General features: G+C 36.6%; 1 protein-coding gene across 1 annotated transcript in view; it reads right to left on the minus strand.

Moving 5' to 3' along the window:
• Positions 1 to 5,541: 5,541 nt before the first annotated feature.
• LOC136031907 (uncharacterized) overlaps positions 5,542 to 19,196 on the minus strand; it is a 57,353-nt gene continuing 43,698 nt past the window's right edge. Inside the window, exon 5 of the mRNA XM_065711902.1 lies at positions 5,542 to 5,780. Coding sequence (XP_065567974.1) covers positions 5,679 to 5,780 — 102 coding nt within the window. The 3' untranslated portion in view covers positions 5,542 to 5,678. The remainder of the gene's footprint in view (positions 5,781 to 19,196) is intronic.

The following is a 19,196-nucleotide window of genomic DNA, read 5'->3' on the forward strand; positions in this document are numbered from 1 at the left end:
CATGCCATATTGTATCAAAAATGACACTTTTTTGGTACCATTTCTGAAATTAAAAGCCAGGGGGCATAAGAAGTGCCATTATAATCTTTAAGGTCAAAAACCCTAACTCAAGGCACAAAACCTCCGCTATCGTGTGTTTCTTCTCCCAGCGTCTAAAAAAAGTAAAAATAAGATAAGCTTTCAGAAAAAAACTACAGATGAAACAATGGTTTCACTCAAATTCAAAAGTTATTTACAAATAATAGTACAAATTATTTATATTTATCCTACCACTAGAACTTAATTACAAAAGAAAAACTTCCGAAAATTTGAAAAAGAGCTTGAAATCCTGTTGTGATGTTAGAAATTAATATTTAATCCCTATTGATTTCTGGAAATATTTCTGGTCTACGCCCAGTTATTATGAAAGTAAACATTAAATCCCAAAATCAGCAGAATTTATTCTGTATAGAAAGGGGGCTGTTTGTTCCTCATCCTCCCCCTCGTTGTCGTAGAAACTTTGTAGGAGGCTCTTTTGATCGGGAATTGAGAGTCCTAGTCCTGGAGAAAGAGCTTGAAATCTTGATGCGCCAATTTTTCCTTTTTCTCTCCAACGAAGCGGGGCACTGAGACATCGTAGAAGCGTTCAACTGTGTAATCAATTGAAGTTTTGGAACTAAGGGTCCATTTCCCCAACCCTATCAATTTTCTTATGAGCTGGTAACTGGTTTTGACATGTCACACAGGCCTGTTAAATAGGGCCATGACTTTTTATTTCTTTTTTCGTTTTAACCTTATACTCCTCTTAATACGATTTCAATGATAAGTTTTGTTAAAGTGTTAATTTCCATGAGACAAAACAACGAAAGTATACTTTCTTATAAAAAGTTCAAAATTTTTTGCAGCACTACTGCAGAAAAATTGAATAAAAATAAGAATAATTTGCGTTTTTATATTAACTACAAATCTAAAAAATTAACGTTCTTCAGTTTTCAAAGTCTCTATATATTTCATATGCAACAATGCTCCGTAAAAAACTTTTTTATTATAACTTCTCAAAGATACCACGGATAATATGCTTCTTAGGTTCTGTGTGTGAAAAGTAAAACCAAAACTAATAGACAAACTGAAAAAAAAACTAAATGGCCCCAACCCACATAATGTGAAAAATGAATTTTACAAAATTATTTCCGTGAGTTGTCTTGGTTTTGTGTTTTCATAAAAAGCTATTCTTTCAAAATTCTACAAATATAAAAGATTGTCATTAGTCGGTTTATTTGAATCACTTTTGCACACGTATGCTGTATAAACTGCGAAAAAAAAAGTTTATTTTTTGCTTCAAGTTTTAGTTTTGTTCTTTAATCTCCTTTTATTCATTTATAATTAATCAAGATCAAGAGAGCAGCAAGGTTCGAATCCAAACACCCAAGTATAGTTGAGCTACTTGAAGCATATGACAAACTAGCTGTTTTATTTATTCGTCATTTTTTATTTAATTATTGATCGTTCTAATGTTTCAATACCTCTGCTCTATTAATCAATAATAATAATTTATTTATAACCCACAAAATACATTAAACTGAGGAGTAAACACAAAAAAAAAGAAAAAAACATAACAACATAAATAACATAATAGCATAACAACATACAACATAAATAAATTACCTCAATTCAAAAGACGGTCAAAGAGGGTCAAAAACACCAATCATTTCCTGAGTTTTAAGAGATATATCATTAGATAAATATTTTAGTCGCGAGGGTGCATCAACGATGTCAAATTTAGAAACAATTGTATGATTCTGATACCAGCGAGGCAGACGCAGCAAATACTTGCAGTATTTAAAATATCCTGAGCGTATTTTCTTTGAATCCTTCTTGCAAAGGAGGTAAGCAAAACCCGAAAGAAAAAAACAGCAGGGGCACACAAAACTAGAATAAATACGGCAGAGTCCTTTTCGGTTATACCGACCACGATTTGGTGAAATTTTGGTGTCCGGCTAAGAAGCAGAACATCATCAGCATATGCAACGTGACTAATGCCTAAATTATCATTGTAAAAAATTGACAGTTGAAGACGTTGGAGACACGGTGATAGACACAAGACACAGTGATAGGATGGCGATTAGAGCAAGCACTGGGGTCCTTACCCCTCTTAACTATGGGAGGTATACAACCGGACAAAAAACTATCTGGCACAACGGACTGTGCCAAACACATCTGAAACCATATGCTTCAGCAGTTCAGGACAATCATAAGCAAAAAACTTGAAGCAAAGACCATCACTATCGAGAGACTCAGACTTATTCACTTGCTTAAGAGCTCGGAGGATAACACCAGATTCCACCGACAACACTTGAGATTGGTTGATACGAATTGGGCGGATTGAGTTGACAAGCTTTGCAAAATGATTTTGGAGATTAATATTAAATGAAAGCAAAATATTTTTATAATGAGAAACGAAGTCAGATAGCCGAAGAGACGAATTAATTGGAGGTGAACACTTTACACTGTTTATAACACGATCCAAGGATTTCTTGTCACAAGGACCATCCCAGGCATTCAGTCTCGATCTACGCAGGGAATATTTGTACTCTCGTTTGGTTTTCTGTTTTATTTGATGTACTGAACCAGAAGAAGGACGATCACAGGCTATCCACATACGGAGCCAGAACTTAGCTATTTGCTTAGCCATCTTGACTTCAGGATCAACTTTCCAAAAGGGATTGCGAGTACCTGTTCGCACGCATTCGGAGGGAACAGCTGTTTTAGCAGCAGACTTTAGACAGAACACTATTTGCTGATAATACGAGTTGATATCTATCCGAGTTGAAGTTGTAGATACAGATGTTTGCAATAAGTGGAAAGGCACTTTAATAGATGATAATAACTGGGACAATGTCAATACATAAAGTGGAACATTGGTATTTTCCCAATTTAACTTTGAGAACCACTTGGGAGAGTTACGTTGCACAGAGCCTGCCATGGAGAAAGATAGTTGGCACGTGATTGGTAAATGATCGTCGTCACTTATAGAGTCGTCCACATGAACTATTGATGATAGTAGAGCTGAATCAGACACAATTACATGATTAAGGTTGGAAGTAAGACCACCACAGTTGTGAATATAAGTAAATAGAAGATCTTCATCAGCAAGATGGAATCCTCCGGGTAGTGAATCGAGAAAGATTTCAGATCGGTCAGAATTAGATAATAAGTCAGTGTTCATGTCGCCGGTGAGACCCCATTTGGAATTTTGTTTTGAAATGTCGCTAAGTAGTGTTCGTAGGCGATTATATGCTTGTGAAAAACTGGACAATGACTGCACAGTCTTTTTATTACAGGGGAAATAAATGTTTATAAATGCAGTATCACCACATTTTATCGCCAAGATGTTAGCGTCGCTTTGCAATAATATCGGCTAAGTCTTGTGTCTGAAAAAGATGGCCAGACCTCCTGATGGTCTGCCACGGGTTTTCTGGTCGGCTCTCAAGAAGTTATAATGGGTCCAAAAATGCTTTAGGCTATCAACATTCACTTTAGAGAGAAGGTGCTCATTTAGAAACACAATATCATTTTCAAGCAGCTCACTAATCAGTAGATCATTGTCTTTTGTACCATTAATATTAAGGGACACAAATCTAAACGGAGTTTGAGCATTCATTTATTAGCATTGTTGAGAGCCGATCGGAGAACTTTGTATTTCAGACCAAAACTTACGTGTTCCATAGTGCAATTTGCACATTTTGGCGTGGCTTGGCAAGGGTTTTCCTTGGAATTCACATGAGGGCCAGAACATCTGGAACACTTGGGATGTGCTGGTGAGCGGGGACAAGCTCCAATCAGGTGATTATGTACTTTGACAGCGAAAGCATCGACGTGGAATGGATTGAAAGGGCTTAGTGCGAAAAATTTCGTACCCAATATGGATTCCAGACTTCAGTACCGCGTTCAGAGCGGTTTTGTCAATAAACTCGAGACGAAAAGTGCGAGAATTGCCGATTTGATTATGACTAATAAGTCCTTCCACTGAGGCCTCTAAATCAGCTCTTGAATAGTTATGGGTATTTCACGGACAGCAGTTACAGGCTTTTTATCAATTACTTTGGTTTCAACGTTTGGAATGGAGCTAGTAGCAGCTGCAGCCAGCGTGTCGGCTGAGCGCTTATCATGTACCATCACAACCCAATTTCTGTTGTGTGGCTTAGATTTCAGATTTACGATCCCGTCCTGACCATCCAACGTTTCGAGCTTCTTCATGCGAAGGATAGGGTCGCTGAGCTCCGGGAGTGGGTTTCTTACAACGACAGCGTAGGACGGTTTTTTCGTGTTTTGAGTAGGGGCTACAAGCTTGGACTGTCCCTCAGTAACCTTGGCCACAATATCACGCAGCTGTTAAAGACAAGAATTCACCTTGGCACTGAGGGTACTGAAAGCATCAACACTGATCATTGGCACTTAGCTGGGACATTTGATAACAAAGTCCGGAAGCCTTATGTTCTGGGAATCACACTTTACAAGCGAAGAAATAATGTCCGAAGCACAGTTTAATGCAGCATTGGCTCCTACGCGCTTCGTTGGGACTTCCTTCGGAAAAAGCTTTAAAAAAAGCAATTTACGGGTCTCACAAAGAGAAGAAGACTCGAAGAAATCGGCCATGTACTCTTTGTTCCCCGTTTATTGCATCTTGCAACAGTGTAGGTCCACAAAGATTCGTAGGATATTGATCACCATCTACTACCGCGCTACTTTTTGATTAGAACAAATAGAATTTAAATCCAAGATGCTACAACAAAGATCCAGATTTGTTACTTTAAAATTCTAGCAAATCGAGGCAAATATAATCTTATTGCCTTGGAAAGCTTTATTCTACTTTGTCAGATCATTCTGTTCTTTACCTTTCTGGGCTTTATCATATTTTCGGGAACATGGATTTTAGCGATATTCGAGTGGTTTTTATCTGTATTTTTGAGATCTTCTCCTTCTTCCTCTTTTGTATAGGAATCGAAAAATCATAAATAAGTTTTGCGTTCCGAATATTACTGAAAAGCTGACTGGTTTACACGAAACGCTTTTGGAAACAGCGTATCGGCTTTTTTCGGCTTACCTTGGTTTGATTCGTTTGTCTTATTAATTTTATTTATTTAGTATTATTAATCTTTAATTGTTAGTGGTGATTTATGTTTTTTATGTAACGTTATTGTTGATTTTTGCATCACACTTATTTAGTTTTTTCTTGTTTGTTTAGTGTTTAATGCACTATTTTTTTTAATAAAAAATACGTATTTGTAGTATATAACTATGTCTGTAATTCAAAATTATTCTGCTTTTCTGTCTTGAATCATTTAGCAGAAAGCCCAATGTGACAGTTGGCCTTTGTCAAAGGAAAATTTCACCAACGTGAGGATTTTGTTTCTAATCAAGCCTTTCTTTGTTTGGGTGGTGCCAGGGCTTCTCTCCGTTGCGATTAATGTGTTGCAAGAAAAATACGACAATTTGGCCTTTGTCACCTTCCTTTGGTCACTATGCTAATTTTCAATTAAACACCTAATAAAATTCTGAAAATACAGTGTTTCAATCTTTATTACACTTTAAGAAACAGTACGTCCACCATTTTTGATTATATCGTAAAGTCTTCTCTCATCTACATTAGCAAAATATTTCAAAGCTCATTGCATAATCAATTTTTATCTAAGTAGACTCTAGTAGTAACAAGGGTATCCTAGCTCTTTGCACTTTTCACAAAGATCTTGACGATGTACTTTTTGTAAGTCACGAGCACCAAGTCTGCTTTCCAAAGGCTCCTGCAAATAAACAAATAAATGTAAAATAAATAGCCATAAAGGTATCCTTTGCTGAGAGGTCCAGACAATACTTCCCAAGAAGTTTGAATTAGGCAAATTGTAATATGTCACAGAATGTTCCAAAATCACCATCTAATTGGTATCAAATTATAGATAATATACTAACCCATACAAATGCTATAAATAACGTGGGCTTTTTTTTTCAGGGGGTATACTCCCTACTGCTACTAAAGTAAAACTCGTTGCATTCTAAAGCAGTCTAAAGTCAACTCAACTGAAAAAAAAAACAAACATTTACACGTTTTAGTGTAAAAATATCTCTTTATTCAGTATGTTTGTATGTATGTATATATTTATTTCCCATCAAAAGAAACAGATGGAGTATAAGATAAAAAAGCGAAAAACACACTACAAAAGAATGCACAAACACACACAGAAAAAGAACAAATGGATATCTAACTACAAAAAACTAAAACTATTGCCTCAAAATAATTGCCCAAGAATGAGTAACAATAATAAAGTTATATCTAGCGATCTGGGCCATGATCGCTTCATTAGGGCCGATAATCCCATACTGATCTGTCATAATACGGCTTGTCCATGGTGGAAGCTGTAAGAGGGACTTTGCATATTTACAATATGTAGACATCTTTTTTATCTTTCTTTTTGAAATATCCTCCAAAAGGGACTTAAATACAGATAATGGGGTATTGCCATTGCATTGTACAGCTGGGCCAAATTCCACCGATCAAACTTACACTTATAAACTACAACACGGCTATACGCTAAAGAGATCCATTTCTGTAGATGACTCTACAAAAAGTGGCAAGTTTCAAGCATAGACCAACCAATAGGGATTCCCAAATAAACTATTTGTTTGGCAAGCCGAACAGTAGCACCACCCAGCCTAATATCAACAACACACCCTTGCACAGCATTAAACAACATCACTTATTATTTCTCTTCATTAAAATTAAGTTTTATTTTTCCATATTTGACTTAAAACTGAATAAAATTCTCCTCTAAACTACGAAGGAGGTTGCTCAGACTAAGTACATTTTCTGCATAGCTTATTAGCGATCGATCACTCCTGCTCAGAATGTATGTCAGATTTGAATTATATTGCTGTTTAATGATGCTATTGTTAAATGCGGTAGGTGATGTCAATGCACCCTGCCTCACTCATTTTTAACGGGAAGCACCGGGTTATTTGTCAGGTTTGGTTTTGTCGGTAGCTTAAACTCGGCTTTTAAATTTTGATATATATCATATAAAGGGTTTGATCTACATGGGTTAACACTTGCTAGGCCCATGTCTAAAATAATCTGCTCATGAATTAGAGTGAATCGATGGCCCTTCTGACATCATGCGCGGCGAGAGCTATGCTCTCATCGCTTTTATCAGCATCTATCAACACCGAAACAAGAGCAGAAAGAGCGTTGCCACAACCTAGACTAGGCTGGGAGTCGAATTGATGGTCTGGAACTGTGCATTTTGACCGCAGTTCGTCAACAATAAATGCCTCAAATAACTTACAAAAAAACTGTAGCCACAGTTATAGCTCAGAATGATGAGCACTGTCAAAGTGGCTTTCCCTTTTTAGGCACAGGTACTAGTATTCCTATTGAAAAAGAATCAGGCACAATACACAGATCAAAAATCATTAGAAAAAGAAGGGCAAGGTCCTCAAGGAACATCTTGCTGCAAAACAGCAGGTACTGAATTGATATACTATCATAACCACGCGATTTCTTTTTTTTTGGTTTTCTAATAGCAGTACGGATGGATCACCTAGCAATTATAATACCTAGACTGTCTTCTTATCGCTTATGTGAGAAGAAATCATCCAGTTTCAAATCGAAACTTTTTTGTAGCCGGATATGAGAAGCTGAAAATTCATTTCTACAATGCTGAACCTAATTGTCTCAAGATATTGAGGTTATTGTTACATGAGACCTTTCTTTAAACAATGAAGGCCAAAGTTTGTTCGGGTGTGTAAGGACAGCCTGAGATTAAGAACGAATAATTGCACTACGGTGTAGAAAAAGTTCTTTCGCGAGATTATGTTTACTATGAATTCGAAGCTTATTCACCCAACCGTCTCGTGGATAGCCAGCCTCACGCCATACCAAAAGCCAAAATTTTGTCAAATTACACGCGTTCAGAAGATCAACATTTGCAGACCAGCTTCGTACTTCGGTACTAGGTCACACCCGTCTAAACAGTACAGCTAATTTTTCCGCGAGACGTAATGCGTGCACAAGCTCATTAAAATAAATATTCAACCGAATCCGTGATTGCGCTGGATATTTCTTTGAACTAACCATCAGCAGGTTAAAAGGAACACGGTTTTTGAAACGATTTCATCACAAGTCGACTGAAATGAACTCATAGACGCATTTATCCAGTCACAAACAAAATAAGGTCGCTTCTGGAGCCTTCCAGGAGGAGACGAAACACTAACATTTAAATCGATATTGAAAAACAACAGAAAATGGTCTGACGTAAAATTTTAATCAGAAACAAGAATATCACTCCATGTGACTGATTGATTGTGCATAACATGATATAGGTTTGACAGAGTTCCTGAATTATGAATATATGAAAAAAATTTTCTTAGACGCGAGTATAAACTCATAACCTAGCACAACGAGTAACATATTAGCTTGTTTAGAGCTTGAATAGTTGTTGCCCCTCAGGTTTTTATGATCATAGTTAAAGTCACCTGTTATCAGACACGGAAGTCCATACTTTTTTATTTTATCAATACACTTTGATAGCCTTGCATTACTTTTGGCAAACAGTCTATCTGATCGATCATCACGATAGTCCGTAAGGAGGTAACGTTCACGATAACCATATCTTGGATTTTGCCTGCGAGAAAGTCTAATGCCGATTCAAACACAGAAGTTGATAGAGAGGATCTAACGTAGGTTGCAGATGGCTGGCCATGAGTGCGAGAGCGTTTGGCTGCGGTCGTAAAAACCTGATGGTTTTGTCACAGGTTCAATAAGGTAAGGCGGGAAGAGGTTGCAACTTGTTCTTGCAAACACACAATATCATATCTTGAAATAAGGTCCGCAGTAAAAACAGACCAGTTAAGGAAATTGCAATTTAAACTCCACGCTGCAACTGCATGCTTAGCACGGATGGGTTCTAGATTCATTTTGATAAGGAATTCGTATTGATTATCGCTTTATTAGCCGGACATATCATGTGGTAGTATATGTGGCATTTCTTTTTGCCAAAAATGCAGAACATATCTTTAGTGCACATATTGTCTTTCGTGGATGTGTGATCAGAAGCATCACAACGACCACATATAGGTGTCAATACACAATTAGCCGCTAAGTGACCAACTCCATGGCATGGATAGCATCTTTTTGGGAGAACTTTGAAATTCTTCAGCAGGCAAGTTCTCATAACTGATTCATATGGGTCATTGTAGGTGGAGCCAGTTTCAAAACAGCAATAAGCATTTTCAAACAGTGCCCATGTTTAAACTTTTGTCGTGTGTTTGGATGATGAAAAAGTCCCAAGTGAATGGTCAAAGGCAGTAATTGTAAAACTTTTCAAAAAAGGACAAAAAACTAAATGTTATAATTGGAGAGACATTGCTTTACAATCAGTTGGTAGCAAGGTTTTGTGCCAAATTATTCTCAATAGAATTCAAAGTAAAGTGGAGAAAGTTCTGAGAGATGAACAACATGAATTCCGCTAAAACAGATCGTGTTGTGACCTAATATTTAGCCTGAGAGTCCTGCTCAAAGAATCTAATGAATGGCAGGCTCAACTACTCACAGCATTTATAGACTTTCTAAAGGCCTTCGACTCGATACACCACGAGACCATGTGGAAAATTTTGATGCATTACGGAATCCCGATCAAAATTGTAAATATAATTAAAGTGCTATACCTCGATATTATGTGCGCAGTGCAAACCGAGGGTGGCCTAACGGACTGGTTCAAGGTTCAGTCGGGTGTAAGGCAGGAATGCATTCTATCGCCACTGTTATTTGCCATAGTCATAGACTTTGTGCTTCGTGGATGTAGCTTCAGTGAGGGTCTAAAATTAAACCCACTAAGAGAACTTCATGATGGTGTTTATTGCGGACGATATTGCACTCTTCTCTTACGAATCAGAAGCTATATAACACAATATAAATGAACTTGGGCGTGTGGAAAATGCTGTTCGACTCTCCATAAACACTAAAAGGACTAAATCAATGTCAAATGCGGTCATTCATGACTTAGCTGAGGGACTTTTGGTCAACAATGAGGAAATTGAAGTAGTGAGACAGTTCAAATATCTCGGCAGCATTTTTAAGCAAGATGCCAATCCTGAAAGAGAAATTCTGTGCCGAATAGCATTGGCTGGCTCTGCCTTCAATTGTCTTAGAAATGTTTGGAGAAATAACAAATATTCCCAGAAGCTAAAGCTCGGAATTTAAAATAGCAATGTCCTCTCTATCCTTAAATATGGCTGTGAAACTTGGAGCATCACTGCGCAACTAGGAAAACGACTACGGGCATTCGATAATAGCTGCTTAAGATCTATTTTGAATATACATTGGGCGAAGAAAATAAGAAAAGATGAGATTTATATCATGACAAATCATACTCCCATCTTTGATGCCATTAGAAAGCGACGATGGATGTATTGGGGGCACATGGTGCGAATGGGTGATGGAAGGCTACCTCATGACATATGGTGTTGGACACCCTCTGGCCTTTGCAAGTCAGGGAGACCCAAAATGACCATTGGCAGGATTTTAGAGAAGGAGGTTAGGCTGGCGAGGTCTTCGATGGAGGAGCTTTGGTTGAGGGCTCAGGACAGGTCGTCGTGACGAACCACTGTTGCTGCCTTATGCACCCTCAGGGGTGGGAGGAGCTAAGTCTAAGTAATAAGCATTTTCTCTTTGAGTATGGCAGAGATCTCAGGCTTACTAACTTCCGTTTCCTCAACTATCTTTTCAGCAGAAGATTTGGACTAGACGAACAGTTTCAATTCCTGTCTCACCTTTCTTAGCTCCCTTATTTTGGCTGATTTGGGGCAGACACTATCCAAAAATTTCTTGCGAGCAACGGGATTATCGAGAGACTTTGGCATTTTAAGAAAAACGGCAAGAGATGGCTGGGGATTGACCATTACATGATTGGCGAGGCCTGGGACACTACTCACCAAAGGGCAGCAGAGGCTCTGTGCCTTAGCCATAGACAAAAAGTTCTTAATTTCTAGACATAAATCATTTACCTTGCGGGTTACCGTAGTGTTTGCTTCGCCAGGAAATTGTAGGGACTTCGTCTGGTTCGTATATAACGAACTTTGGCAGGGCCACTGAATTCTTATCACTAGTAGTCTAGAACTTTCAAAATGTCTGTAAATGTATCAATGACTTTCTGCCTTCCGGTTGGCCGAGTAGCATAATTCGCAACAGATCAAATTGTTTCCTTCGCTTCACTCACCAGATCGTCGGCAAAAAAAATCGCCACCAGTTTTGATAATATCGACATTTGCATTTCCTTTTGATTTCGGCCGCACGGCAAAATTTAGTACAGCTTTATGCACTAATCTATTCGGCTGAATCTCATGAAATGAAACCAGTCAACGCGCAGTTCCTGACTCAACAGTCCAAAAAAAGAAAAATCTTTTTTACTAAATACAACTTGGCAAAAAATATCACAGCTAAAGCATCTCATGGGTCATAGAAAGCAATTACGTCCGTTCGCATTGATTGTAAAACGAGTTTAATCCAATTAGACACAAATGGGTCTTGTATATCCACTGTTCAAAGGTAATAGTTGTTCAATTTCACAGCACTTGGCTAGTAAATGGGAAATAAATTTATCATCATCATCATCATTAAATCAAAAATGAGCGAAAATAGAATCTAATGATCTACCAAGCGAAAAACTATCACATATCAGCATCAATAAATAAATGAAACCCACAGCGAATACATATTACAATATATATCGAGTCAAACTCAAAACAAGCAGAAATTAACATGAGTAGGGCTCACAACCCCTATGCCATATCAAGGCCGTAGTATAATTTGCACTTTACTGAAAAAATTAAATGTTTTCTCTCTTATAACTTTAATAAATCAAAACTATTAAGATTCTAAGGAATAAGTATCAGCATTTGTATATCAAACTGAAAATAAATACAGGCCTGTGTTTTTTCTCTAAAGTGCAAATTATGTTTTGCCTTTAAGAAGGCATAGGGGTATGGAGCCCTACTTATGTTATGCAAGCTTGTTTACAGTTTGACTTGGTTATTTATTGTAATTTGGTTTGTTTTGGGTTTTATTTATTCATTGATGCTCATATATGTTAATTTTACGCTTTGTAGGTCCTTTAATTCTATTTTTGTTCATTTTTGATTTAATGATGACAATGATGATAAGTTTATTAATCATTTGTAGGAAAAAAGAAAATTGTCTTAAATGGAGTATAAAATACTGAGAAAAGGAAAAAAGAAAAACACTTAAACTGTCGATTATATTCCGATTTGCCCAGTACGAGCACTCTATATGCTTTACAAGTTTAATTTATAAAATGACTGATAAGTCCATCTCGAGTAGACTTCATGATTCTACCAATAGGTAGTCCAGGATGCGTGAGGGACATCGAGGACTCCACCTCATGATTGCAAAGGTTAAATGTATCAGCACTATGAGGTCTATACGCACTGCGGAATGTCAAGACTTCATTTTTTGCATTAAAAAACAGACCAGTAGTAGCATACATATCACTTAAAACTCGAAAACAATCATAGAAACAGCTCTACTAAGATTTAGAATGTCATCAGCATAATTGAGCAGTGGCAAGTCCAATACACGAAAAATGAAGCTAGTCATAACACGTGTCTATGAATCTGTGAGACTTTTGTTATATAAAGGTAGAGATGTAATTGCACTTTGGCGGATGCCATTCTTAACCGGGATCGGAACAACCGAAACATCATTAGATCCCAGCCTAATTTTTATATTTTATTTCTTATACATGTTTCTAAGACTCGCAATAATCGATTTGTCTAAGCCTCTACTACTTGCTGAAAACAACAAGTGAGAATGGATACCAGAGTCGAAGGCAAGTCGTACATCGTGCCCCGTAAGATGCACAGTCTCTCCTGTCTCAAAACAATCTATTAATGCATTAGCTAGAATTGAATGAATATGCTCCCTACTGATGCCACGCTTAAACCCAAACTGTGTGTCAGGCGAAAAACATACTGCATTTATCTTATCAATTACCAATAGCTCCGTTAATTTACACAATACAGGTGACATAGTAATAGGGCTGTAAGACTCGCACTGCGCAAGGTCTTCTCTCTTTTAGAACTGGCATAAAACTCCAACTCTAAAAATATCTGGGACAAGTCATGTATTAAAAATAATCTGATACAAAAATTTGGAGATGAATCATTAATATCTCAGTACCATAAACAAAATGCATTCTGCAAAGTTTATCTATTCTCTGAGAATGGTTTTTCTTCAGCAGGCGAATAACAAGACAACGCATTGACATATCTATAACATACCCAAAATGCTGAGAGGATAATGAATCCTCAAGTAACTTTTCATACTTAGCTTCTAGATTTGGGTCTGGTGGAGCAAACTCGGCACTAAAATGTCTAATCCAAGACTCTTCATATGGCCCAGGTGTATTCTAACCATGACTCACACACCAATTACGCTTAATGAACTTGTTGGCTCTGTTTGGAGAGCCTTTGAACGACCGGCTACAGTCACCTACAATATTTAGCCTGTGTTTTCGTAGACCCTTAGCGCACTGCCTCTTAGCTAGGAGGCGTACTTCAATCACTTTTCCACACTTGAGACGGCCACATTAGACTCAGATTTTATACAAAAATTTTGGAAGTTGGCATTATTCTTGAAGGAAACTATTATATGACTAATTTGGTATTTTGGAACCGATTCTAACTCGTCTGGTAGGTAACGCAGCATCTTCCACACAGCGAAGTGCGTGGATTATCTCACAACAATATATATTCAGGATAATTTGCTTTTCGGGAGTCTGGATACATGACTTTACCTGTCAGTTCTTACAACCCTCTTCTACACTTCATACAACCCTCTGTTCCACATGAACCTTAAATGGCCTTGGTGCATAATGAACAGCCCTTGTACTCAGGCTCTGTGGATTTGTTTCAACCCAAAAATCCATTTTGTATTATCTTTAGACTATTTGGGATAAAAGGGCTATCTCAAAATTTATATTGGATGTATTTTTGGGAAATATGACCAAAAAGGATTGGAAAATCCTTTTAATTCTTCAAAATGGCACTAAAACTTCTGATTACCAATGCATAGAGACCCCTATGAAGTGCATATGATGACTATCCTTTCTTTAAAAAAGATATACACCCTTTAGGGATAACTTACAACTCTTGCCCTGAGGACCGTGGGATTGTGCTATCCTCAAAGACATAATATCCGAACCCTTCAACTAAGTTTAACAATATGGCAATCTTAAAATTTGATTTGATATGTTTTAGGAGATGGAAGGCGTAATAGGTGGGTTAGCAGCTCTCCAGTCACATTCCTTATTAGAAAGAGCACTAGACCTTTCAATTTCCAATCGAATGAGTCCTTTCTGAAGTTTCTATGGCAACTCCTTTGATACGTAGTGCCTTGGTCTAAGACAAACGAAGGTAGTATGAATGTATGTACTCCTGACAGGACATCATTTTTGGGCACTAAAGCTAGCCTATCCCACAGACAGCACACCTTTATTTGGACACTAACTGCAAGGACACTATGCAACACAGAAGATATATCTTTGTTTTGGCAATAGAGCTTGCCTATGCCATACACAAGATACACCTTTATTTGGGCACATAATTTTACCTATATTCCTAATTCTACTGCCTGAGGCTTGTCTTAGCTAAATGTCATATATACAGAAAGTAAAAACCATGTTTTTATTTGAAATCAGACCGTACTATTTAATGTGCGAGAACAAAGAATTTTGGATAGTGGTTTAGTTACATTTTTTTTTGTTTATATACTCCATGATAACGTGGCGACAGTATCAATTTTGAAGCAGCTTCAAAATGAATTTGAGATTTTCAAATGTAATCAATTAAGAATTATGTGTGCCTTACCTTTTTTCTTTTCTTTTAAGTAAAATAATAAATCCACATTTTTCATAGATCAAACTTACCTTTATAATAAATTTGTTTACCCAATATGTTTAACATAAATGCAAGCACTAACTGAATACGTTTAGACGAATTGCCAAACTTGAACTTTTTTAATCCATTTTGTCAATCGAATGCCTTAGGTATATTCGAATGTTAAACAGGGATGATTATTTTTAAAGTCTATTTTACTAATCTATTCAAGACTGCTACATGGATGTAATCATGTGAATTGAACGGTATTTTTTGATGAATTTCGTATGGAAGATAATAATATGTATGGGGATAATAATTATATTAAAGCCAATATGAAAAAAAAAGAGTAGAAATATATTAGTTAGCAGTGAAATATGCTTAAATCAAAGAAGATTGAAATGAAACAGTCAAATATATTGGTTAACGTTAAAGTGAAGATTAGAGGAAGGGAGAGGGTTTACGTGGCACTGGAAACGTACTGAAGTCCTTTTTTATTCATTTTAATTACATTTTGAATTAACTCTTATGCATCACCCCGTAGGATAAGATTTCGAGATTTTTCTGACGGCATACTCTTTTTTGTGTCTTTTCTCTAAGTGTTTTTCAGAATAAAATCTAAAGAGAATTACCTACAGCTTATTTATTTATTTTTCTAAACTTTGCGTAAATATATATTGTTTTTCGCCTATATATGTATTAAATTTGACTCTATTGAATTCGCCGGCGTGACTATGGTTTTCAGGGGGTAATCCATATATTTTATCTCCCCTATAAATTCAGACTCTGTTGGGCTTAGGCCTAAAGGAATTTGTTAGAATTCTTAGAAGGTTAATTAAAACTTTTCATCCTTCTTTCCTTGGGATTTTTCTGGTGGTGGTCTGTCATATGTGTTCCGTAAAGTTACATTAAATAGGGGTAGGGATAAAGGGGATTGAGTTAAATGGGGATTGACTTGCACAAGGGTTGAGTTTCATGAAAGTTGAGTTAAACCATTGTGATTTCAATGGGATTGAGCTAAACGGGAATTAAACCGGAAATTAATCACTTTTGAGGAAAGGACAGCAAATTGTCTGCAATTAGATGCCATGTAGCTAAAGTTTCCTGCTTCAAAGCCTGAAAAGCTTAACAAAACATTTCTTAGAAAATCTTCAAGAATTCAACCGAGATCTAAGATGAGGGGTTTGATTCAAGGGGAGATTCAAGATTCAAGATAGGTGATCAACACCTATGACTTTTGAGGTGAAATTCTTCAGGGGGTGGCAGGCTAAGGATGGCAAAAGGAGAACTGGAAAACATGAATTGAGGGATATGGAGGAAAGATTTTTTGGTGGCACTACATACATTTATTTTAATATTGATGATTTTTTTTTCTTTCTAGACATTCTGTTCTCTTTGATCTATTTAGACAGAAAAAGAACATAAATTAATACTAAAACTATATTTCTTATTTTAGACTAATGCAGATTCTTGATTCTTCAACATCAACCAAAAGATAGATGTGGAATATACTTTTCAAGATTTTTTAAATGAAGAAGACATGCAATATCCTGGGCGTGTTGATTATAAAATGATAGATAATCATTCGAATATGGACGAGGCCATCCTAAACCCTCAACAATTGGTCAGTTTAGCCATTGAAAACGTAAGAAAAAACTGAATTTATACCCCCCCCCTTTGTGTCTGTGTGTGTGTGTGTGTGTTTAAGTCTCTCTCTAACTCTCTCTCTCACTCACTCTCTCTCTCTCTCACTCACTCACTCACTCTCTCTCCCTCTCTCCTCTCTCTCTCTCTCTCTCTCTCTCTCTCTCTCTCTCTCTTATTCTTTCTCTCTCTCTCGCTCTCTCCACCCTCTCTCTCGCTCCCTCCCCCTCTTCCCCTCTCTCTCTCTCCGTGTGTGTGTATGTGTGTGTTTGTGTGTATGTTTGCGAACGTATGTGTGTGTTTGTGTTTGTTTGTTTGTGTATGTGTGTTTGTGTGTGTGTGTGTGTGTGTATGTGTGTGTCTGTGTGTGTGTGTTTGTGTGTGTGTGTATGTGTATGTGTGTATGTGTGTGTTTGTGTTTGTGTGTTGGTGTGTGTGTGTGTGTGTGTGTGTGTGTGTGTGTGTGTGTGTGTGTGTGTGTGTGTGTGTGTGTGTGTGTGTCTAAATCATATCAATGGAATCATATCAAACAGCGATTTTTACTTCTACTACCCAAAACCATAAAAAACGTTAGCCTTCCATCGCCATTTTTCATCCCCAGTACCTATTGCAGCCAAACATGGCGTCAATGCTATTATTGTTGTTATTTGTTTATGTTTGTTTGTATTAAGCACGTTTATAATTTTATTTTGCTTCAATTTCTACTTAGGGTTATTATATCAAACTATTGGCCATAGAATTTTGGGAGGTGTTATTTCGACTTGAAATAGTGATCTCTACTTCTATCAAAAACCAACTAGGCTTCTATCGCCATTTTTCATCCTTCTTATTATTGTAATCTTAGAAACAGATTCTAAGTAATAGGCATTTTTGGATCAATAGATTCCCAAAAGTCACTTATTTGTTTTACAAAAAGGATTTTTGGGTGTTAATTTTTTGATAAGCCTCCTGGAAATAAATCTATATCAAATGAAGTGGACAGAAAAATATCAGATGTAATCTTGTTACTTTGGAAAAACAGTTCAAATGAAATGTTAATTTTAAAAGGTTGTCAGAGAGCCTTCAGTCAAAGCACGATCAATGATTTCATGAAATATGATTCTGGATTATTGTGTGTGATTTATGCGTCAAGGTCCAAGTGCATTCTATCTATTTATTGATATTCTGAAAGAGACAAAACAAAACTATTTTTTACCCATTACCCAGGTTTTCAATTACTCCCCATCTCATGGGAACCAATAGTAGATCAGCATAAGTGGGGTACTTGATGTAAAATAAACATTTCGGGGCAAGAAATAGTATATAATCAAAAGTTTGAGAGTCGATAGTAAAAAAATAATCTAAATACAACCAATCATTTGAATACATTGAGCAGCTGCTCGTCATATGTGAACTGTACTTATGCAGACGAACGTGATGAAAAGTACTGATTATACAATCTGTGTAAACTACACAGAAGATATGCAGTTCAAACTAAGGATTTTAATTCCTGTGTTAAAGAATTTCTGCTCTTGCACTAGAGGGTTCTTATTCTCCAACTTTGACTATGATAGTTGTTAACAGTAGAAAAATACCTATCCTGATATGATTGGAAAAAAACAAACCAACAATTAGTTTATTTCTAAGAGACTGATATCGTCGTGGTTTTGAATTTTGGGGAGGAAAAGTCTGGTCAACGCTTCATTTGTTGCAAAAAAAGGAGAGAACGGTTTCTACTTCATTGTTGGAACGACAATGGGTATTATAATTATGAGCCTACTTAATTTTTTTGGCAGTTACGGATTTTAATTTTTCATTGGAGAATTTTTTGTGTGATATTGCATCGAATAAGCTATTTGAATTTTACGAAATGAATAAAAAGAGCATCATAGACTTCAAAAAAAGTATAATAAGAGTAAAGTTACAACGTATTCTACGAAATATTTTTGTGATGACTAAATGGTATAAAGTGAGCTCAAATGATCTACCACCGCTGACTGTTTTCAACGACCTCAGATATTCTAATTTTGGTGTTATTGATAGTTCTTATGTTCCAGAACTTTTAGGTGTTTGCAAATTGTCATTGACACCTACATTAACTTTTTTTTTGCATGGGTTTTGACTGTTCAATCGTCGAACCACATTTTAAGCATGAGCAATTTTTGATCGTCGGCAATATTCTCATTGCCAATTAATCATAGATATTGTCCTTAAGACATACGACTGGTAAAATGGTGAGCCCTCTTATGAATTAACTTGCAGGGTTTAGCTATTTTTTTAAGTAGTAATATCGGCAGTAAAAGCAGCCACTACTCGCTTGGAGAAGATAGTTTCTGTTGAGTTTCAAATATTTTTTACTCCTTTTCTTCTTAACTGCTAGGGTATGTAAAATAGGGTGATTTTGCTTAGTCTGTTGTTTAACTCCATCTCAAATTTCAGCATTACTTTAAGCTAGATCAAACAGAGCTCAGATATGAGAATGGTTAATTCATTGTCAATACCATACTTGAGTTTAGTTTTCCCAAGTGCAGGCTTTGAAGTGCCATTGACGGTAAAAAAAATGTCTATTTTTATGTAGTGTTAAGACTACTTGATATATTTAGTTTTAAGATGTCAACTAATGGCCTCTTTGTTGTTCATTTGAAGATGTT

Source organism: Artemia franciscana, chromosome 10, assembly GCF_032884065.1.
Source record: "Artemia franciscana chromosome 10, ASM3288406v1, whole genome shotgun sequence".
Lineage (NCBI taxonomy): Eukaryota > Metazoa > Arthropoda > Branchiopoda > Anostraca > Artemiidae > Artemia > Artemia franciscana.